At 35.0% G+C, this 24,066-nt stretch overlaps 2 protein-coding genes across 2 annotated transcripts in view; one reads left to right on the forward strand and one right to left on the reverse strand.

The window, feature by feature from the left end:
- LOC120330175 (lysosomal-trafficking regulator-like) overlaps positions 1–6,817 on the forward strand; it is a 57,337-nt gene extending 50,520 nt beyond the window's left edge. The window contains exons 57-65 of the mRNA XM_078118700.1: positions 95–198; positions 701–814; positions 1,065–1,260; positions 1,428–1,543; positions 1,860–2,122; positions 2,882–3,050; positions 3,360–3,597; positions 4,091–4,322; positions 4,755–6,817. Of these exons, the coding sequence (XP_077974826.1) occupies positions 95–198; positions 701–814; positions 1,065–1,260; positions 1,428–1,543; positions 1,860–2,122; positions 2,882–3,050; positions 3,360–3,597; positions 4,091–4,322; positions 4,755–4,893 (1,571 nt within the window). The 3' untranslated portion in view covers positions 4,894–6,817. The remainder of the gene's footprint in view (positions 1–94; positions 199–700; positions 815–1,064; positions 1,261–1,427; positions 1,544–1,859; positions 2,123–2,881; positions 3,051–3,359; positions 3,598–4,090; positions 4,323–4,754) is intronic.
- A 7,659-nt stretch (positions 6,818–14,476) lies between these two features.
- On the reverse strand, positions 14,477–17,073 carry LOC120330313 (uncharacterized). Its single transcript, XM_039397203.2, has 4 exons — positions 16,817–17,073; positions 16,203–16,273; positions 15,018–15,079; positions 14,477–14,673 (listed from the first exon to the last, which is right to left on the reverse strand). The coding sequence occupies exons 1-4, from the start codon at positions 16,898–16,900 to the stop codon at positions 14,579–14,581; spliced, it is 312 nt and encodes a 103-aa protein (XP_039253137.2). The 5' UTR covers positions 16,901–17,073; the 3' UTR covers positions 14,477–14,578.
- Between the last annotated feature and the right edge of the window lie 6,993 nt (positions 17,074–24,066).

Consider the following 24,066-nt stretch of genomic DNA (forward strand, 5'->3'; position numbering starts at 1 on the left):
CTCTATAAAACAAACTAATGTTTGTTTCTTGACAATGGATAATTTGTTATTTCAATAATTTGACTTTTCTCACAGTGAATTTTTTTGTATTTAGGTTTTGATTTTGGCATCAGACAATGTGGTCTTAGAGTAAATCATGTTACTCTGCCGTCTTGGTCTAAAGCAGATCCAAGATTATTTATCCTTATTCATAGACAGGTATTTGTAATTATTTTTGCAACCTAGCTAGCTGACATCACGAATTAAATTGCTAAATAACATCCTACAGGCTGCGAGTCATACAACCAAGATTAAATTCTGAATAGCTTTGGAATCATTGAGTCTTGATTCTTGATACACACACAGTCTTCTCTGATTCATCATGATAACATTCTAAAATTGAAATGAATCAACGGTGTTATGATAGATTGTGAATTTAATCATGTGCGCGACTTTATGGCAACCCTGTATTTACGAGACGTTTTCACCACTAATACTAGAAGCCATTATTTTTTGAATGACAATTTTTCTCCAATTCTGCATTCCGTACCTAATTCATTCTGCCCTGAGTGAGATGGAGGGTATGGGATTTGAACCCGAGATGTCTAAATTGTGATGCCAACGTTTTCGAGTCTAATGCATTAACCACTAAGCCATCTCGAGTCCATTTATATCTTTATCATTTAATGTGATATAGTATTTTAAATATTGCTTTTATTAGGCATTGGAAAGTGACTATGTATCAGCTAATCTACACGGATGGATTGATCTTGTGTTTGGTTATAAACAAAGAGGAAAAGAAGCAATTGATGCTATTAATGTCTTTCATCCTGCAGTAAGTATCAACTTCTATCTTTGCTGCATTGTGAAAAAGCTCACCTCATACTGTCATTCATCAGAGATTGCTAATCAGTTTCCAATGGCTGGGGGCTACACCAGGGGCGTAGCCAAATTTTTTTAAAAGGGGTGGGTCTGGCATATCTATAATTGCCGAAATTACATAGATTATATAGTTAATTATACAGTGAAAACGGTTATTTTACAAATTTTCTAACTATAAATTTCATATTTTTTTTATAACTCAGACGTATTTTGGAATGGATGTCAGTCAAGTCGAAGATCCAGTCAAGCGGAAAGCTTTAGAAACAATGATAAAAACATACGGACAAACTCCGAAACAACTATTTATGTCTCCACATCCTCCGAAAAATATCAAAACAGAAATGAAAGACCAGGTCCCACAAGGATTGGCAAATAACGGGTCACGTCGTTCATCTTTAGGTATGTTGGAATTTTAAATAGCACTCGATTTATTTTTGGATATAATATGCCTTACTTAGACTTTTTTATTGGCTAGTTACCCTATCCTCACAAATTTCAATCTGTTTAAATATTATATGGTCAATACTGATGTATCTGTAACTATTTCTTTTTTTAATCTCGCTCAGTTCCACCTGGCCGTTCGACTCCTTCAAGACAAATATCTGTAAAAAGTGATAAGAATAGATCATCTATTATCAGTATTGATAAGGATACCAAAGCAGAACACTCGAAAGTGATAACAGTAAGTAAAATCCCTTGCTATGTTTGTTTATGTTGTTTTCTTTACTATTATAACAAGGAAGAGTTTTATGAGATATGTGAATTAAATTTAATCGATGCAATATATGAGCTTTTTTTTGCAAAAAAAAATGATCGTTACACTGTGCCATATTTTCAGTCATTTTTTTTCAGTATATATTTTATCATATTTGTTCATGTTATGTCAAGTTCTACAAACTGTCCGATTAAAAGCATTTAAAAAAAAAAAAACGTATTAATATTTCCAGATATATTGTCTTAAGCTAGCCCGCATTTATTGTTATATTTCTGTATTACAGCCACAGAGACCACTTGCCAGCGTTCTTGGTTTAAAATGGGGTCATTATTTGGGTTCCCCTTCTGCTCCAGACCCCGTAGTGTTTCTAAACAAACCCTTATCCGAACCAGTTGGTAGTTTGATACCCCTACAAACAAACGATGTTTGTGCACTATCACCAAAAATGGGATTGCTCGTTATTTATAACAAAGAGAGAGAGGTGCGTTCGTACAAGACGATTGATATTAAATGGTCTGCTCTCCTTACTTATGGACACCCAGACAAGTAAGTTTCTGAGGGTTTCTGTATTATATTTCATATAATTAAGCGTACAGATGACCCCTAACATCACGATTTTACCCTATCAAATTTCGTTTATTGCAAAACTCCTGCGGTGGTCTGACTATAACATATTCGAGAGTATTTTTGTACTACCTACTTTGAATATACATTTGTATTCATACATGAGATTTCTATTTATATATCAATGGGGTTTAGCAATCAAAGATAACCTTTTAGTAAAGTCCATAGTGGTCTGTACAAAATTCAATCATGAAATTTGTAGATAATTGTTATTGTTATTTTGTGATCGTTTTGCATGTTTCAAGTCTTCAAGTCAAATTTTTCTTGTCAATACTTTAACCAGAATTCGAAACCGAAGACTTATCGATCGAAGATTAGGGGATCTCCCAAAACAGTGGTCTTACACCATAGTGACACCGTGTGTCCCATCACTAATTAAATAATAACTCGCTAATTATACGACATAATTCATCCAAAATCAATAGGCTTCTGATCCGAGCTATGATGAATGCACATGCAAAATTTGGAGCAGATTGAACCCCGCTTTCGTGAGATATCGCGTGCATCTAACAGACAAACAAACAAATACCTATCAACATACTTACCGATCTTAAGATCGATAAGTAATAATGTTTTTGAAACACCCCCTGTTGAGCTGTTTGACTTAGCATTTCTCAATTCCTATTCAAGGTCAATATATTTATTTACCTCACTTTAGCTATATTCAATTTATATTTACAGCGTTGTTAGACTAAAAATGAAGAAATCACTTCCCGACATTAATTTGTTTCGAACACCTGCAGATGACAGAGTAACTTGCTGCTCTGTAGCCCCAGATTGTCGAGCCATCGTACTCGGACATAGAACTGGCGCAATTATTGTAAACAAGTGCAATCCTTTACCTGACAAGGTGAGTTTACTAAAATTTCTCCTCTAAAACCAAACTGGCTGACATAGACATTCCAGGATGACTTTGGTAATGGTTTCTATATTTGAGGTAATCTTATAGAGTTAGTACAGGGTAGGGCAAAAAACCTCCAACATTTCTTTTGAAAAAATAGAACATAAATGTTAGAAGCTTTTTTTTCCTCGCCCTCGATTGAGTACACTTTTTTACAACCATCAGTCATATTCAACTCATCAAGCTTTTCAATAGTTAGTTCCATGTTATTTCAACACTGGGTATTGCTATAGTTCATTTCTTTCAAATCCTGTTTAGGCATTTGATTTGGAGTTTCAACGCAGTACAACGCTTTATGGCCATTTTGGTGAAATTACTTGTCTTGTCACATGCGGAGAATTTCGCATTCTTGCCAGCGGATCTAAAGATGGAACTGTCGTACTATGGGATCTGGATGCATTAACATACATTCGTTCATTAACTGGACATGCTACATCTGTCTCTTCTCTGGCTGTCAGTAGAACTTCTGGTGATGTTTGTACAGTGTGTGATTCAGGTCTGTTGATTCATATTTATAGTTTCAAATTTTTGAAAGACTAAATTTATGGCTCAGGGACGAACAAAACAAAATATTTCGCTATCTCGAATACATTCTGAAAAAAATATTTTTGAATATGAAATATTGGATACATTCTAAATTCGGGGCAAGCTCATCTGAAAAATTACATAGATCTTCATGTAGATCATATCCGAAACGACAAAAACATAAAGAACATTGTTTTCTCTGTGTTGTATTTTTACCAGTTGAGATATCGTACGTTTTGATCTACTTGTCTGATGTCTCAAAATTCCTAATTTTTTAATAAAAATAAATTAAAAAATGTACTACATCCAATATAATGAATTTCAAATATTTGACTCGTTTTTGACATCTCTGCTATCACTTTATTTTTCATTATATTCCAATATTCAGTATTATCAATGTCAGAAAATCATTTCATTCACTATTCCAGATCCTTATTTTAATTAACGAAACTATTTTAATACAGGAAACAATGAAGGCAGTCATATACGTTTATGGACAATAAATGGTAGCTTACTTGCTGCCCAGGATACTAAACAAAGAGTTGGTTGCGTTTCATTCAGCTCTGCCCCAGAAGGAATATCTGTAAACGTCGTAGCTGGAGGGATGTCAAATGGCGTTATAAGATTATGGTCATCATGGGACCTTACCCCGATTCAAGATATTTCGACACCGGGGGTGGATAAACCTATTTCATGGTAAGCTGTTGCGTCATGTTTATTATCGGTGTATGTTGAATTGCTTTACCCCAGAAATGACCCAAACATATATGCAATAATGTTGATGTAATATGGCAATAGGCACATCATGCTATGGCTTATTTATACGCTTGTCATGGCGTCGATGTCTCTGTGGCTCTGGTTACCCTGCGTAGGTTCGAATCCTGTTGAATATTATTATTTGCATGGGGTAGTTCAAGTAACCCCTGGTTGGTTTTGGGTTCTTCCGCCATCATGTCTATTGTATCTGAAAATAATAACTGATTAACTATTTCATTATCCGACATAGATTGGTAACCGGATGAGAGGCCATGGTTCTCCATATACTTCAGCTATTTATTGGATTTCCTCTCTCCCTATCCTACATATGATTCATGTAATAGTCACACTTATTCTATATTTTGTTTTCAGCATAACATACACCCACAACAGTGAAGTGCTCTATGCTGCTACATGTGATGGATATGTTCTAGCTTGGTGTTTCAAAGACAAAACAGAAGACAAAAAACCCATTCTCATATCGTTTTTAAACGTGGGAGAAAGAAGCTGATAATCAATGGAAATTTACTCATTTTTTTCTTTTTTCCATTTCTGCCTTTTTCTTTTCATTTTCTGTATCTCTCTCCTATGCTCTCGTTTTTTTGCGCTTTTTTGACGATTGTTTGAGGTTAATGGCTATGCGACATAAATTGGCACCAAGCCATGTCAATTTGCTTGGCCCCTATTTATTGATTGCATGATCCATTATTAACCATGTTTATATTCTGTATTATTTCATGATTACTGTTGTTTACTTTTTTTTTAAACTTTGATCAACTAAACTTAAATATCCAACTCATTTTTGAAATGAAACCCCTATTGCTTAACAATCCATATTCATTGCCTGTGATGATATATTGCAGTAATATTAGCTTCAAGATGTATGCAAGATTTTTGAAAGAATATTTCTACGTGTATGTGGGCAATTTAGATTTAGATTGAAGTTCAAAATTTTTGATAGTATAAGTGCTTTTTTTCTTGAGAATCCACTTAATTGGGATTTGGAATTATTGTTATTTTTGTTGAAGCTTGCCGTTTTTTGCATAATTTTATAGTTCATGTCATACTATTCCTATCTAACTCATCATATTTGGTGTATGAATCATAATAATGGCCCTAAACAATACTGAAGCAGTTTTCCCCCATTATCAGTTTCTTAGGATATGTACTTGGTTCTTATGTGCTCTGCAGTCAACAGTTAATCTAGATCAGTGGTTTCCAAGGTTAATTGACCGGGGCTAAAATAAGAAACTGAAGGATATTACCTGGCCGGGAGAGGGAAGTGCCCGCAAGGGGGCCGATGTCGGTACCAGTACTTATATTTAAGATACCGCTATAATTGAATTGTTACGAATATACATGTGCTTAAATTGTGATAATGACGTAACAATTTGAGGTATCTAGAACCCAAAAGGCTAAAAACATAAAGTTCGGCGCAGGCCGTTATTGACCCGCGGTTTGGGAACCACTGATCTGGATAATAAACTTGTATCCCCGCCCTCATTCAAACTGAAAACCTTGCTTTCTAGAGATCAATCTGTTTACTACCTACTGTGTTCTGTTTAATCTGTGATTGGGTTCACACTTCAGGAATTTTCTTAAATTTCAGTGCTTTCATGAGCAGCATTTATTTAACCACCTATATGTTATCTTTGAAATGATTGAATCAAGTCTGTCTTAGGCAATATCCACACTTTTAACTGGATATTCAAATAACTCACTCCGATATGGGATTAATTGTTTCGATTAAATTTCATAGTTTGTTCATTTTTTCTTTAAAGTATCTTTTATACTTCATATTACATTTTGAGATTCGACTTTAATTCAAACAAATTTGAATTGATCAAAGTTTTACACAAAAACATATTACAGGACTTCGGCCACATTTTATGTCTATGCAAACCATCAAACTCTGCTGTATTTATTTATGCATTCATACAATTTCACATTGACATGAAACATTAGAATTTAAGGTCTTGCTTGAATCGCTAAGTGATATGTTGTTCCTTTTGCATTGGAAAGTTTTTTTTTAATTGTTTGTCGCGAATGCTTGACTCGGTTTACCACAGCTCGAAGTCTTGAATTCTATCTCCTATCTTGAAGAATTAGAAACTTCTACTTCTGCTCTGACTCCCGATTCTGTAGAGTTTATAAATAGTAATTTTTTGCTGCAGAAAAAAAGCAAATTCCACAATAAAGCCAGTAATTTAGGCATTTTACAAAAAATAATATCTTCTCTTTTGTGGGGAACGAATCCCCTTCGTCCACACTTAATTCTGCTGTAAATAATACATCACGACTTTTTTTTCTCTCATTTTCCTTTTTTTTCTTCATGCTACATACAGTATCTTCTTTCTTGTACTTTTGATTCGAGATTTTTGTTCAATGTGCAATATTAGTCAGAACGCCAATAAATACAATATTTTTATGCAAAAGTCTCTCTGTTCCTCAGAGGAAGTTTTAAAACACGCTGACCGGCGATTGCGACCACTGATATAGACCAGTGCTTCTCAACTTTTTTCATATCGCGGCCCACTTTCACGAAGAGTTTTACTTCGCGGCCCACCTTTGTTAAGGATTTTATCAGAGGCTAAAAGAAGTCGAGACAGGGTTGTCCAAAACGAATCGAATATTCGAATATATTTTCGAATAATAGTCACTTTTGGCCGCCAGCTAGGTGTTTCGTATTCGGGGGAAATCTTCAGGCTTGTCCGTGAGAAAGGTCTTACTGGGTGGGATGGGTCAACATACATTTGTATTTCCCATGGGACACGAAATACCGTATGATTTTTGGGGAATTGATGATAAAACATTTCGTTATGGTCTTCGTGTACATATATTTGAGCATAGTTAAAAGCAAAATATATTCAGAAATGACAATATACTTAGTGAAGGGGTTGATAGACACATGTATAATGAGTTAACAAAGTCAGTGAATTTTGTTATTTTGCATGTCTCGTACATGTAGTCCATTTACTTAATACACCAGTGGTTCCCAAAAGGTGCGCCGTAATTTTGGTTAATTAATATAAACACAACTAAAATATGGTTAAATATTTTACATATATATATATATATATAACTCTATTACGGTAGTTAAACGGACCTGCCATAATTGCAGTACTTAAGCGGACGTCGTTCCTGTGTCCGTATCATTGTTTTTAAATACGTGCTTGGAGAGCGCGAGAGCCGTTGACAACTACGGAGAAAAAGAGTCAACACAATCCTCTCGATAAAAGATATAGAATTTTTGTCCGCTTAATTCGTCCACTTGATTCAGACCACCAAATGTTTTAGCCTATTTCGGCACTAAGCCGGACCCCTCTTATATGTCGCTCTGGATGTATACATAAATGATGTTGCTTTTATTTTAATACGCATTTTAAAGCGTATGACCTCGCTTCAATTTCCGATGGATTCGAACCATTTAGCAATATTTATCACAAAAAATAGCATTTCTTTATCAATGTTCCGTCTTTCGTGCAAGGGAGATGCACTGTGTTTGGTGTTGGAAATATTCTTCTATATCAAAAAATACTCAAAATGCAACGTGAAGGTAGACAAATCGAAACAAATTGATCCAAACGTGTTATATATTCGAAACTGAGAAATACACAGAGCATATCACAAATGTTCGCCTATTCCAACCCTATGGTGCAACATATAGATTAAACAGATGCTATGTTGTGAGTGTCAAGATATCAATACCAAGTCAAAATTATGGCATTCCAATAATATTGATAAACATTACATAAAATGTATCTCAAATGTCAAATTATCCGACCACCTAAGGGTGGCATACAACAATTGAAAAAAAAATTCTTAAATCATATTGAGAAACATCACACAAAATATATCTCAAATGTCCACCTATCCGGCCACCTAAGTGTGGCATAAAAGAATTGAAATAAAAATTCTGAAATCATATTGATAAACATTACACAAAATATATCTCAAATGTCAACTTATCCGATCATCTAAGGGTGGCATACAACAATTGAAAAAAAAAAATCTTAAATAATATTGAGAAACATCACACAAAATATATCTCAAATGTCCACCTATTCGGCCACCTAAGTGTGGCATTAAACATTAAAATGAAAATTCTGAAATCATATTGAGAACATTACACGAAGTATATCTCGAATGTCCACCTATCCGGCCACCTAAGTGTGGCATACAAGAATTGAAATGAAACTTCTGAAATTATATTAAGAAACATTACACAAAGTATATCTCAAATGTCCACCTATCCGACCACCTAAGTGTGGAATAAAACAATCAAAATGAAAACTCTTGAAATCATATTGAGAAACATTACACAAAGTATATCTCAAATGTCCACCTATCCGGCCACCTAAGTGTGGCATGAAACATTAAAATGAAAATTCCGAAATCGTAATGAGAAACATTACACAAAGTATATCTTAAATGTCCACCTATCCGGCCACCTAAGTGTGGCATACAAGAATTAAAATGAAAATTCTGAAATCATATTGAGAAACATTACACAAAGTATATCTTAAATGTCCACCTATCCGGCCACCTAAGTGTGGCATACAAGAATTTAAATGAAAATTCTGAAATCATATTGAGAAACATTACACAAAGTATATCTCAAATGTCCACCTATCCGACCACCTAAGTGTGGCATAAAACAATCACAATGAAAACTCTGAAATCATATTGAGAAACATTACACAAAGTATATCTCAAATGTCCACCTATCCGACCACCTAAGTGGGGCATACAAAAATTGAAATGAAAATTCTGAAATAACATTGTGAAACATTACACAAAATATATATCTCAAATGTCCACTTATCCGGCCACCTAAGTGTGGCATACAAGAATTGAAATGAAAATTCTGAAGTCATATTGAGAAACATTACAGAAAGTATATCTCAAATGTCCACCTATCCGGCCACCTAAGTGTGGCATACAAGAATTGAAATGAAAATTCTGAAATCATATTGAGAAACATTACACAAAGTATATCTCAAATGTCCACCTATCCGACCACCTAAGTGTGGCATAAAACAATCGCAATGGAAACTCGGAAATCATATTGAGAAACATTACACAAAGTATATCTCAAATGTCCACCTATCCGACCACCTAAGTGGGGTATACAAAAATTGAAATGAAAATTCTGAAATAATATTGAGAAACATTACACAAAATATATATCTCAAATGTCCGCATATCTGACCACCTAAGTGTGGCATACAACTATTGAAACAAAATTCTGGAATCGTATTGAGAAATCTTAAACAAAATAGATCTTACACACTTAAGTGTGTGAAATTTAACTGAAATACGAAATTTCGAATACTAATCATATTTCGATGTTGTGGAAAATTGCTCAAAATTTATCTCTAATGTTCACCTATCCGATAACTTGAGAGTGACAAATATTATAAAACAAAATTTTGAAACCGTATTGAAAAACAAAACAGAAAATTAATCGCAAATCGTCATCTACTCAGCTACGTAAGTGTGTCATGTAAATGCAAAATGATATTTTGGAATGGCAATAATATTGAGGAGCATTCAAAAAAAATTTCAACCATTCGACCATTTCAGAAGGTATATAATTAAAACACGAAATTCTGAATAAAATATCGAGAAACATTATACACAACATATCTCAAATGTTCAATAAAGTGACGTTTTCTGTGGGGCCTATAAATGCGAAACGAAATTTTGCCATGTCAACTAAAATGAGAAACATTACACCAAATATACCTCAAATGTCTACCTATCAGGGCGCCTAATTATAGCAGTGATTGATTATACAGTCAACTATACAAGCGATCAAAATGAAATTATTGAACCTCAATATCAATTTAGAATCTTTGCACAATTTATTTAAAATTTTTGCACCAACTCGGAAAATAAAAACATGATTGTTATTTTGAATTTATAATTAAATAGTAAAAATGTATGCCAAGTATGTATACGAATGTGGATATGCTCACTAGGTTAAGTTGTTGAGGAGAGACAAGATTATGCTCACTGCCGGTTCATCTTTATGAATTATACAGAGATGTCTTAAAGCTTTACAATAAACTTCTCGCAAGATATACCAATCTGTGCAATTATTTTTCTTTTCGTCGTTTCTTTTCTGGTTCGCGTTTGTTTAGAAGCTTTTTTTTAATTGATTTACAGCCTTTTTCTTTTCCATATATATATGGTTTTCTTTGAAATCACTTAAATTGCTTATTGAAAGTGAGTCTGAAGATGGTGCGGTATAGTCTGTTGACTTGTCTGAAACTTTGGTCAAAAATCCATGCATAAGTCCCAAAACATCATCACAGTGTTTTAGTCCAATTCAGAATTATGCTACTCTTGATTGATCGAACAAACGAAATGTTTGAAATGGATAATTGCATTATTACTCAAATAAACCAGAGTTTCTAAACGTTGCACTACAATTATTCGTAGATAGCTGCGCTATTTGTGATGGGCTACAAATGATATTATGATTTGGTTTATTACCATTCATTGGTATCAATTTACGATACTGTATTTAATAAAAAAAAACTAGCATAGCAAACTCATTTAGTCACCTCCTGGCACAGCTTTATCCGAATCACTACCCGCATTTCCGTCTACCAAGTTCTGAAATGTAGGCCATCTCGTTGGAGAGTCACCTACATGTGAACAAAAAATGCAGCCCGGTGAATAACTAGATGAAGATGGTAAAATAACACAGGGACATGTGCCAAATCACAAAACAAAATTGCTAGCAATGCAATTCTTCAAAACTGTTTTCCGAAGATGAAATATTCTAATCTAATATGAAGCGGTGTATTAGATATTTTTATTTACACCAAGCTATACAAACGTCAACTACTCGCTTCTCGTATATCCTTCTGTTTCGACAAAAAATTGAATTCATTGAATTTCCACAATCTTCGTTTGTATTTTCATCTGGATTTAGAAATCCTTCTGAATTACACACTCTTACAAACGCAAACCCAGTCGTAGCATTATTTTGATGGTCAGATCAGAACTACGACCAGTAAAAGCATAACAGTATCAGTAGTCTATATTTTGATAATCTGGATAACGTGAAAAATCTCAACACCAAAAATATAGTAACCCTAATATTGAAAATCGTTATGACTAATCACCTTATCTGATGAGTGATGATTTCCAGCAGCATTCCTCGGTGACGTTGAAATCCTTGCTTATTGTGACTCGACTCCAACTCACTGGGTAACTGATAACACCTGACACAAAAGACTTGGATAGCTCCTCCAAACACAACTGTTCTATTTTATCTAAATTTCGGCAATCACGCACTCATGAAGATCCCAATCCCCTCACGGCGCCCAGGTTACTTGCGAACAAAACGGCAAACGTGGTAAAGTTCTCGGCGAACCCGACAGTTTTACTATTGCGACACAAAGCCTCTTTAGTACGAAGTTGTAAATTGAGGTCCTTTTCAGTTTATTGAGCTTATATTGCAAAAAACAGAACGGACGATCTTCATGTTCTGCCTGGTTATTGTATCAAAATTATCAAACCTACTCTCCAAAAATCGTAAAAACATATACCGAAAAATTAAAAGATTTTTGCATAAATAAAATGTCCACTTTATGTACGAAAATTAAACCCGTTGATTATAAACCAGCAGAACTACTGTCCCATTAAAGTTGGCGAAAATGTGCAATTATTTAAAAATTTAAAATTTTGATACTGTTTTATCAGAGAAAAAGAGATTTCAGCAAAATATCGCAAAACGTTTTAATTATGGAACGTGGAATAATTAAGCGGACAGGAAAATGTCAACCCAATTTTTCCGTCTACATAACTGTCGCTTTTTTAGCACGGTATGTCTACTTAACTACCGTATTAGATATATATATATATTGTATTCATTTATCATTTTAAATGATGTGTGTATGGACGAATACTTTCATTTCACTTTCTACGTCGTTTACTCTCTGTTACGTAGTGTCTACCTCTATTGTTACGCATAATGGAGGTAGACACTACTTGCTGCAATTTGTGACTTGCAGTTTATTCATCTGCTGAACCGCTAACATGAGTGATTATTTCAAGCATTAAAAAAAGTCAGGCAGATATGGAGAAGAAGAGTTGACTTTTTGCCTTTATTCCTTAGGACTGACTACATGTTTACAAACTTCAAAATGCATAAAGCACACAATAACGATTCCAAAATTAAATTTGATTCCAAAGCATCATTTTTTTCGTGCGAGTGTGCCGTGAGTTATTTCCCCTGATAATTTTGCGGCGCACGATAAAAAGTTTGTGAACGCCTAACCTAAATTTTTTTTTTTTTTATTGGATTGTATTCCAGTGGGAATCTCATGGAATGGGATGGGAAATGCATAAATTGCTACGGGATTGGGTGAGACAGAAAAAATATATTCCATTGACAAGCCTGAAAATCCAGGCGATTTTCTGCGTTTTTCACGTATTGTAATGACGATAAAACAGAACGCCTAACCTAAATTTTTTTTATTGGATTGTATTCCAGTGGGAATTTCATGGAATGGGATGGGAAATGCATAAATTGCTACGGGATTGGGTGAGACAGAAAAAATATGTTCCATTTACAAGCCTGAAAATCCAGGCGATTTTCTGCGTTTTTCACGTATTGTAATGACGATAAAACAGAATCGCCAGGCGATTTTCTGCGTTTTTCACGTATTGTAATGACGATAAAACAGAATCGCCACTTTGACTGATTGTTATCTTCGATGAGAACGTGAACGCATATGGCTGCGACAATCTTGCACGGTTGCTTGGTCTGCATTGACGCCATTCCCCTGCAAGGCTTCCTGTTTACGCATTGATTTCCAGTACTTTGAAAAAGTGAAAATTATGTGAAGCCGTAATTGTTACATTACCCAAAACAGTACATTCCTGTTCCCACTTTTTGGCATATAATTTTGATAATGATAGTTAAAAGTATTGACTTTTATGAGGTTAGTTTTCTATTGCGTAAAATATTCTAATCCGTGACCGATACCAGCTTTTTAAACCGTATAATAATTTTGTTCAACGTAACTCAAAGATGCTCCGACTCCGACGAAAAAATAAAAGCTAACCTAAAATACCACAAAAATCTGTGGACATAAAATGTGTGATAAACTACACAATTACAGTTAATTATTTATTCGTATTTTCATACTTACGAAAAAATAAAAACCTTCCTATTCTCGAATACCATCACCGTATAATAAATGACATGGGTGGCCACAGACGCATCCTATAGTTACGTTCGAGTGCCTGAATTGATGGAATCGACTGGGATTTTCATTAGAAAGTATTGCTATCATTTTAAAAATAGAAATATTTTTTAATTTTGACACGAAATATATATATATATATAAATACGAATAATCTGGCAATGAATTCTCGGCCCGCCACGAGCGTGGGCCGCGAACCATCGGTTGAGAAGCGCTGATATAGACCATATTCCGATATTTCGGTCTGAAATCGTTAATTTAAGACACGGTTCTGCGGAAAAATAGATGCACTGGAAATATTTGCAAAAGTTATTCACGCTGAGACTTTGCGTCACCAATTCCAGCTATGGCATTCTCATCCGAAATTAACCGCTGAAGTGCATATGGTCATGTAACTTGAACAGTTGGAAGTTTTCCATTTCTGGGAAGGAGTGAGGGTACAAATTCAGTGGTGTGGTAGATAGGTTAAAATTGGCGGTAAAGTATTTGTTACCCTTGAAATGTGTTGTACATTTGACTGACCGTCAACACTGGTATATATGCTACTTTCTATATATATATATATATACAATTATATTTAAATCAAGGATTAGGGGTGTAGCATTACACTTCGTAATCAGGCGGGTGTTTAAAATTTTTAGACGGCATGTAATGGACATAATTCATAGTCTCCAGAACCTTGCCCCTAAGAATTTTTTTTCTATACGTTACGATTCCAACAAGGCCTATTTTGGGAGTATTTTCTTGAGTCAATGCCAACTCCATAACTTTACTAAAAGTGCGATCTTCTTTTTTCCTTTTAATATAAACATAAACGCTGACCTGCTGGATGTCATTCTACGGACACGTATTCAGACAGTATATATTCCTTACGTTTTATTTATGGTGTAGAACTGCTTAAATATATTATCTCGATGAACAGAGACCCGTAAAAATTAAAAATAAATTAAGTTTCTTCGAATCCAAATATCATTCGTAGTCACTGAAAAGATCCTGAAGCAATATCGAGTCTTCATAAGCTCGTTGTAGGTCGTCGTCTTCAATCATTCGAGATCTTTCGGATCCTAAAATTGAATTTTTAAAATATATTGCAATCAATATCACAATTATTTCACAAATCAATTTAACTTTACAAGATATATCAGCACAAATGTCACTTTTTCTTATAAGAGTGGACTAATCATTGTGCCAACAAAATTTGGGAAGTGCCCGTAACATCTATTTTCCCAAGATATAATTCAAATGCGATACGTATATACTGACCGTAACGACCGGGCGCCTAAAATCGTGGACTTTTAGTAGTGTTGAGGGTCTAAATAGCGTTTGGAGCTACGAAAAAAGGGGGGGGGGGGCGACACCCAATCCCAGCCTGGCTACGCCCCTGGATGAAATACAAATTTGTACATACCTTGCGATGAACTCCAACGCACACCCCACTCATTTAATCTCGAGTCAGCAAGTGCATTGAGCCTGGAACAAAGCAAGAAATAAGATTGTTTTAGTAAATATAAAATATACCACAACAACTGGTTTTCAGAATGAATTGGCGTTCACTTCAGAACCACGGGCAGACTTTTGCTTTGCATTAGCTGTTATATTACTAATATATTTTTATTCTTTAATATTACTCCAATGATTATTCACATAAACATTATAAACTTCTTTAACTGTACTGTAGCGAGTAGGTTACTTATAGATATTTACTGTGTATTCCAATACTTTTAATCACACATTACAAAGCTATCTCCTTGAAACACGATCGTTGACTAGATATTTTCATGCAGGGCCAAATTTAGACGAGGAGACTTGGGAGGCCCATCTTTAACGACGACATTGAAAATTCATTAAATGTCATAATAAGTCGTTGTAAATATATCGTGGCGTCATAAATATATCCATTTTTAAATTGCGCAAATGACAAACTTTTAGGTATAAGGCAGGGTAGGTTTACACCAATTGCCCAAGTAGATTAGATAGTGATTTGAATTTGAAACACTTGAAATATATATATATATTTATTTGTATTGAGGTTATAAGTGTATTTTATTATCTGCTATTTGGAACAATTCGATTCGATCGTGTAACTTGAACATTTGGCATTGTATATTGTGTGCTTCATATTTGACATCTATTCTAAAAGAGTTAGGCTGTACGCTCTCATAATATGGCCCCTTCCCCGATCTTTGACCCCCGAAAAATTCTTCCTGTACTTTACCATTGCAAAATTTTCGGGGCTTACTTTAAGAGTGGTTTCGCGAGTTGGTGCTTGTAAAATGGGCTGTAAACTTTCTGCATCTTGCAGATTGGCCAATGTCACGAAGTAAACAAGGAAGTCGGTGCTCGGGGCAAGGTCCAAGTAGTACGCGAAGGTAGGGACCCACTTTTCCCTGGTTATCACTGACATACCGTTATTAAGGTATGCTCTTTTGACATTTTCATTTGATTTCCGGTTCGTTTCCATATATTTGAGCACGGTTCTTTAACGTTCATGCAGGACTACCAATCACATACCTCTTTATCCCAAAATCAGATTCGCAAATATTGGATTACACTCACGTAATACTGTGCTATTATTATTCAAAAATGTGCTCACCTATGATGTTTTGAATTGACATTTGTTAAAATCGCGGAGAGAATAACGAAGGAAACGAAATATTCTTTTATCTAAAAAAAGGAACATATTTGAAATTATGCTGTTTCGATAGAAAAAATGCCAACATTGAACACGCGTCCTCGAATTATTTTTCAACTAACTGACTGATATATAACAATGGTACTCAAACTTCATTCAGGCGACCAAAATTTAAAAATAAGAATTTTATTTTAAGTTTTGCGACCCAAATATATGCTTAAATAATAAACGGCATATTGTGCTTTTGTGGCCTCAAATTTGAATTCGAATTACTATTATCAAATAAAGCAATATATTTTTAAATATTATTTATTTTACGAGAAATCGCTCCAAAATAGATGCTGCATAGTTTTTACGATGTGATGCCTCCCGCGTATACAACCTCAAATTAAAATATCTTGGGGTAATATATATCGGGCGCCATAAGTCTTCCTCTTCGAGTACATGAATATATATAAATTATATGATAAACCTCAACAACAATAACAACAAAAACTTAGCATAACTTAGTTTCATGCAATGTTGATAATCGAACAAATCAGCGCAATTGTGCATTATTTGTTTCAAAAACTCACCTTCATAACGGTGGTATTGGTGAATCGATTGAGCTGTAGCACTTTCTCTCCTTCTTGTAGATAAGTTCTTATAAAATCATTCATTCACGCAATAAAGAGTGAAAATCCTTTCTATGGTGAATTTTGCATTCTATCACACAATGACTCAACACGTGGGGAAGTTTTCCTTTTTGCAAAAATTAGTCAATTCTATGGTAATTTCCTGTTTTCTTTTGAAGCGGAAATAGCGTGGTAAAAGCGATTACTTGCTCCACAACATTTCAGAATACGCGAGATTACGAGTATCCGACGCAAACGCACAGTCTAAACTAAAAAAAACGATAGCAATGCTCGCCCATCTGTACCATTGTGGTAGAGCCTTAAGCCCTAGCCGACCCCGAGTTTGGTGAAAATATCGGCGACCGAGTAGGCCGAACAAAGTGTTTTCATATTTTATATAAAAAAAGCATTTCCATGAATTTAAAAACGGCAGCATTTTGGAAAATATATTGAATCTCAAATAGAATTACAGAAAATTCAAAAACGAAGTGTTTTCCGCCCAAAGGCTTCACTCAATTTTAGGTAAGCGCACGGAAAATTTGGAACCGATCGGTCCATTAGGTGAGGAGAAAGGTGTTTTTACCATCACATAACAACAACAACAATAACGAAAATTAAGTAAAACGGTTGTTTTCTGCTATATCATATGCAGTTTTATGATGTATTATTTGTATTGCCATATTCTGCCCATAATGATGATACGATATGGGCGGTTGGGAATTTAAAAACATCAGGAAATTTTTGGTATTCGGAGAGACTATAAAATGGTACAACATACAATCTTTTTTGACTAAAATATATCTGATATGGTTTATTGCTTTAATATCATTTCCATTAGTCGGGAAACGACGCAAAATTGAACAGTCGATTGACACCACTCGTCTCTAAATCAACAAAGGGCCACGCTAAAAATCCTTTACTGAAAATTCGTCACGTATTTAGATACTCGTTAGATTTTGCTGGGATCTGGATATATGTGTCAATGACCAAATATTCTTTTGTTTCCATTTGTTGGTATTTTATTATTAAACGTGGCACACAAAATAACTGTTGAAAACGCGTTAAAAGCAAAAGCTAAGTGTTTCAATAAAAGACCAGGAAGTCACAATTGTTGGGAGTCTTTGGCAGGCAGCCACGGATCATGAAAATTTGAGTTAACTTTGCTAGAGTCCGACACCCCCACTCCATTGTGTTTCAGAATATTCTATTACTCGAGGTTTGTTTACAATAGCGCAATATCTACAATATCTAGTGCTAGTCAGCGTGCAAATTTCCTCGTCATCGTGTCATTTAATGTTTGAAAAACTTTATGTTTTCAGCTAAAACTTCGGCAGGATACCATAGCAAAATTATAACAAATTAATGAAAAAGTGGTTTGGTACAACATATCATCACAGAATTGTATCAATTGTTTCTCATATATCGCTGTTTAATTAAAGTTTGTATATGACAGTTAAATTAATTAAATAATATTAGAAAAACTGAATTGTTGCATGGATGTAATCACAACTTGAAAATCTGTGACCAATATCATCATTTGTACTGTGGTGAATTGGAAGATGGATACACCTAGCAAATCAAACGTCTTTCCGTACCACCCAAACCTAAGAGTCCAACAAATCGACTAATGCGTACCACTGCTACTATGACCAACACCATTGAGGTTGATGATATCACAAATCTAGTGTTAGTTCTTGAAGGTACGGTTGTCAAATTTTTACGCATCGATATCCCAGACACACTTCTTAACAGAAAGACGAGAATATCGGTCAGAGACCGAAGACTTATCAATAGAAAGTTAGGGGATCCCCCAAAACAGCGCTCTTACTCCATAGTGACACCTTGTGTCCCATTACTAATTATTTAATAACTCGCTAATAATACGACAATGACATAATTCATCCAAAATCAATAGGCTTTTGGTACGACATATGATGAATGCACATGCAAAATCTGGAGCAGAATCTATTTCGCTTCCGTGAGATATCGCGTGCATCTAACAGACAGACAAATACCTATCAACATACGTACCGATTAAAATCGATAAGTAAACATCAAACAGACAGACAAGCCGGTAGGCGCCCAGTTGGATCTCCGCCATTGCTTGAGGCCCGCATCATTTCAGTTTATTAACGGATAATAGGAGACACTACTAAAAATCGCCAGTTCATTCTGAACGCTGCGCGTTCCGCTGAGTTCATTTCAAACGCTGCGCGTTTCGTAGTCTTACTCGCGTGACTTGTATATTGTGGCTGAAAATAAAAAAAAATCTTTACTAAAATCCCTAAGGCTCCCCTAGTTTATAGAGTATCGAGACCAAAGATAACTTATTGGAAAGAGTATTTTGCTATGCGGAAGGTAGCGTTCTTGGAATTTTAATTTTCGACTTGGTTGGCGAGAAAATGGCGATAAATTGTAAAAAAAAAAAATTTCATAACGATCTGCGCGTTTTTCGTTGTTTCCATGGAAACATAACTTCCATCCGGACTTTCCATAAAACGGACAATACTAGGGTGGCTGGATAACCCATGTGAAAAATTTCATTCAAATTGATCCAGATGTTAAGACGCTACATCTAAACAGACAGACAGACAAACAGACAGACAGAACGACTGATAATAAGGGTCTCCTAAAAAGCGGAGATCCAACAAATACGTATCAACATACTTACCGATTAAAATCGATAAGTAACAACAAGACCAAGAACGTCGTTCCAGACTTGACAATCTGAAGTTAACAATGGAGAGAACAATGAAAACCTTATATCTAAGTTGTGTAACAAAGATGATGTCCCATTACAATCTTTTGACATCTCTAACTGCTACAGACTGTCACGAAACAATACAAACAAACCATCTCCAATTATTGCTACATTTATTAATAGAAAAACAAGAAACCAAATAGTATATCTGAGAATCGACGCAAACTCAAGTCTTTTGACCTGTCAGTCAGACACAAGAAAACCTGTTTGCTCTTAAAAGTAGGTTGTTATCTTATACCTATATGCCAAATAAATCATTTTTGTTTTTACTAATTTATTATTTCTTCATTGCGTATATTCCACGTAAAATAGATGACAAATGTCTGTAATAGCCCATGTAATAACATGGAAGTCTCACATTTGGAGAATATTCAAGATGACTTCGGCCTAACTATTCATTTAAATATTCGGGTAATTAAAAAAAATGGTGATCAATTAACTGCACTAATGTACAATTTCTCCTTTTCTTTCCGTATAGGCGTAATAGCAATAAGTGAAACGAAACTAAATAGTACTCATGCGTCTAATATCGGCATTGATGCTTACAAATCCATCCATGTCCCTTCTGCTTCTAAAGTGTCTACATCAGAAATGATATCAAATTTGAGGTTACTAATTCAAGTCTGAACTATTCCTATTGTGAAAAGTTATGGTTTGAAATAAGCCTGAAATACATAGCCAGTAATCTGAGCATTGGAATTATCTATAAATATATACCCCAACGATATTCCAGCGTTCCCAAGCATATTCGAAAACTTATTCTTAAAATTCACCAAAAAAAACATATTCAAATAGTGGGAGATCTCAATATCAACTTGCTCGCAACATATTCGGATATGTTAACTGCTCATAACGCTATTTCTCTGATTACCAGTCCCACTCGAGTTACACATACTTCCTCGACACTTATAGATCACATGTATACAAACATGACAGATCTGAAAATTAATTCCTATGTAATATCCCTGATCATTTTCCTATCATGTGCTGTTTTAAAGGCATCAAGCCATCGATCAGACATGATCTTATAATTACTAGAGATTTGAATTCTCATAATTTGGATAGACTCTTCGAAGAATTTACGCAATATCTTGTTAAAATAATCAACCGTCTTGCCCCATTAAAAGCAGTGTCACGCCGCCAAACAAGAATCAAACTTAAATCTTGGATATTCGAAGGAATACTCACTAACATACGCCTGAGACATAAGATTTGAAAACTGATAGCGAAAGTTTGATAATTCGGTTTCTGCGAGACTAACTACTTATTCTTCTATGCTTGTGGGCCGGCGGATCCGTATGCATACAATGCATGGATACTGTAGCAATAGTAAAGATAACTAATCTAAGTGATTCAAGAGCTTTGCTATGTACAGTTGAACCATGTATGTCTGAAGAAGTCTGAACTTGGTCAGACGAAACGTTACAGAAATATATTTGTGTTAGTGCGCAGCAAGACTCTTGAACCACTTAAAAACTTAGTAGTTATGCTTTTCCATTAGTTCAATGACAGCCACTTTATTAGGATTCTAGATCGTCAAGAAATTAACAAAAATAAAATAGAATTCTTTATTCTGGATGAAATTCCAGTAAATCATTCAGTTTGCCCATTCCCTAGAATCAAGTTTAAAACATTGTTAGCTGTAACGAGAGATGAGAATGAGACTTAGCCATGTATTATTCCACAGTAAAAAAAAACATTGTGATTCGACGTCAATTTGTTTTGCAGATATATGGATTTTATCTTTGCAAAACAAATTGAAGGCGAGCGCATTCCAAGCCAATAAATTCTCAATAGGATTTCTAAAAATGTTTGCATTTATTTATAACATTTCATATACCACAGTATCGTTTACCTACAGAGAACTTGTTACGTTTGCTCGGGCGCTCATAATTAATTCCCCTTAACGCAAAGTTTGCGATGGATCGGCTGTATCAAGCCCAAGCAAAAAATTGGGTATTCTCGAAGTATGTGAACCAAGACGGCGGACACCGGAACGTATTATGTGTACCAGGTTGCCATATTTTTATTCCAATTTCCCTTATTTAGGTTCTTTTACGAGTTCGGAGACTAGCTAAATGACTCCCGTAGTATTTGTACCTGAAATTATGGCCTAAACCCTACCTGGTACACATACTACGTTCCGGAGTCCGCCATCTTGGTTCCCATATTTCGGGAGTACCTATAATTGTGCACCACCTTCACCTTGATTTTTCAAATTATTTGTGTATCGTACCGGCAATGTATGAAATGATTATCCAGGTTCAGAATATCTTCTAATATGATCTGTCCTCTAGCTTCCCTCTCAATAGTCCAAGTCTTTACGCTGTTTTATGTCATTTATTTAACAACTCGAACAGTGAACGATACAAAACAACCAAACACTCCAAAGGAACAAAAAGCATAAATTAAAAATAACAGATACCAGGCAGTAAAAATGCAAGAAAGACCATATCCACCATAAAAAAACACTGACGAACCCTGAAATCGAAGAGACTTTCAAATAGAAACTAAATTACCCCCTAGAATCCAGTACAATAAACTAGCTACTACCATTTGCAGAACAGGCCGAAAATAACTTATGACAGGCATTTTTAAAAGACGACGAACAATTCTATAGGTGCACAACATTTGAATAGTACTGATAAAAGCTAACTGAAAATACTACACTACGGTAAATGAACTGTAATGGCACTGTACTCAAACAATAACATGGTCCCTACGTCAGCCCACTGTCCAGCACAAAACATCCAACAGTCACACAACCACAGACAAACATCCCCGAAGACCAGAGGCACCCACACAGACACAAAACAACCACCAATCCAACCGAAACACTCAGACGACTGCCCCTCGTCAACCCATGGTACAGACCATGCCGCAAAAAAGGAAGGTCGACAGTGTCTCAGCGCCCCCAGTGTCCTCGCTGATAGAATACTAAATATTGGAACGATATCACATGACGTCATTTAACAGGCAAAACAAGGGTCGTCCTAGTTGTATTAGTGTATTTGATTTTAATAAAAAATTTGAGTGAACCCCATAATTACCGACATTTAAAAGCATTTATAAAATAGCTGATCCCAAATTCGTGAATTTAAAATTTTATTCACGATATATTAAAAAAAAAGGATGTTTTTTAGAAAATGAAGGTTTCAAGATGAACTCCGGAGACGTGGCGGTTTGTAATTTATTTTTATCCGCTGTTCGTCTACAATCTAGTTGTTTTGTTATTTACATACATCTGTGATGAGCCTATGGTTCTACAATTTCGTTTCAGAATTTTCATTTGTAAGTCGAAAATTGGAAGTTACAGAAGGTGATAGTGGTTCGCTATTCTAGTGTCCGATTTGATATTTTCGAATCGTTTCACACATTCAAAAACAACACGACAACAAATTCAAGCAAGTTAAGAAGCGTTCACTACGATTAGACACCCGCATATGTTTTCCTGTTTTAGTTTCATGCTTTACTTAAATTTTGCTGTTTCTTTGTTTGTTCGTATTGTTTTTAATGTTTTGCGACATTTTGTAATATTCATGTATGCTGCTAGAACATGGGATACTGTTTTTAACTTCATTCATTTTAATATGTTGTTGCCGGTCCGCGAGGTCATCTCATGCTACTGGTCCGCCAGGTTAAAAGGTTGGAAACCCCTGCTCTAGACTGTCATTGGTGCCGTGTTTCAAATATTCGTATCCTTTGTACACGGCATGCTCATATGATCCTTTCATTGACCGGTGAATCTGAATATTAATCTTGTTTCATGTTATACATATTTCGAAAATGAAACATTTTAATTAAATGTGATGTTGTCAAAGGTGATTTCACTTACAGTGAACATCAACAGGTATTTATAAACCTTTAATCTTATACACTTTCATCTCTTAACCACAACCCGTTAAAATAAAAGATTGGAGAAAACAGCTGCGTCGTGTTTATCTGGATTGTTGTTTCACTCTCGGTCGCATGTTATTTTCTTTTTTTATCCATTTATTGTGTCGGTATTGCCTATTACCGATCATCAATATATTTTACGAGACTTAGAGAATCATTATTTCCTGTAAACACCAATCATAATTTTGGAGTCACTTAGTCAGTATTTCTTTTATCTTTGCAAAACAAATTACTGTTTTTAAACAGCAATTCGAAAGCGAGCCGCAGTGTTTATGGATTCTATTATATTATATCAAGATGTTTTTATTTTCAAACGAAGTCGAGGAGAAGCGCTCATTGGCTATGTATAGAGGGCTATTACTGTACTCAATTCTATTTATATCTCTTTATTTGTCCTCACGAAGAAAAGCCGATAAAACGACTTGATCAAATGTTGAAACACAACATTATTTCGATCACCGATTAAGGTTAGAAATGGCGACTGTATACTATAGGCCAGTGGTTCTCAACCTTTTTAGTTCGCGGACCGGTAAAAATTCAAAACAAATTTCGC

The sequence above is a fragment of the Styela clava genome, chromosome 12 (assembly GCF_964204865.1).
Source record: "Styela clava chromosome 12, kaStyClav1.hap1.2, whole genome shotgun sequence".
Lineage (NCBI taxonomy): Eukaryota > Metazoa > Chordata > Ascidiacea > Stolidobranchia > Styelidae > Styela > Styela clava.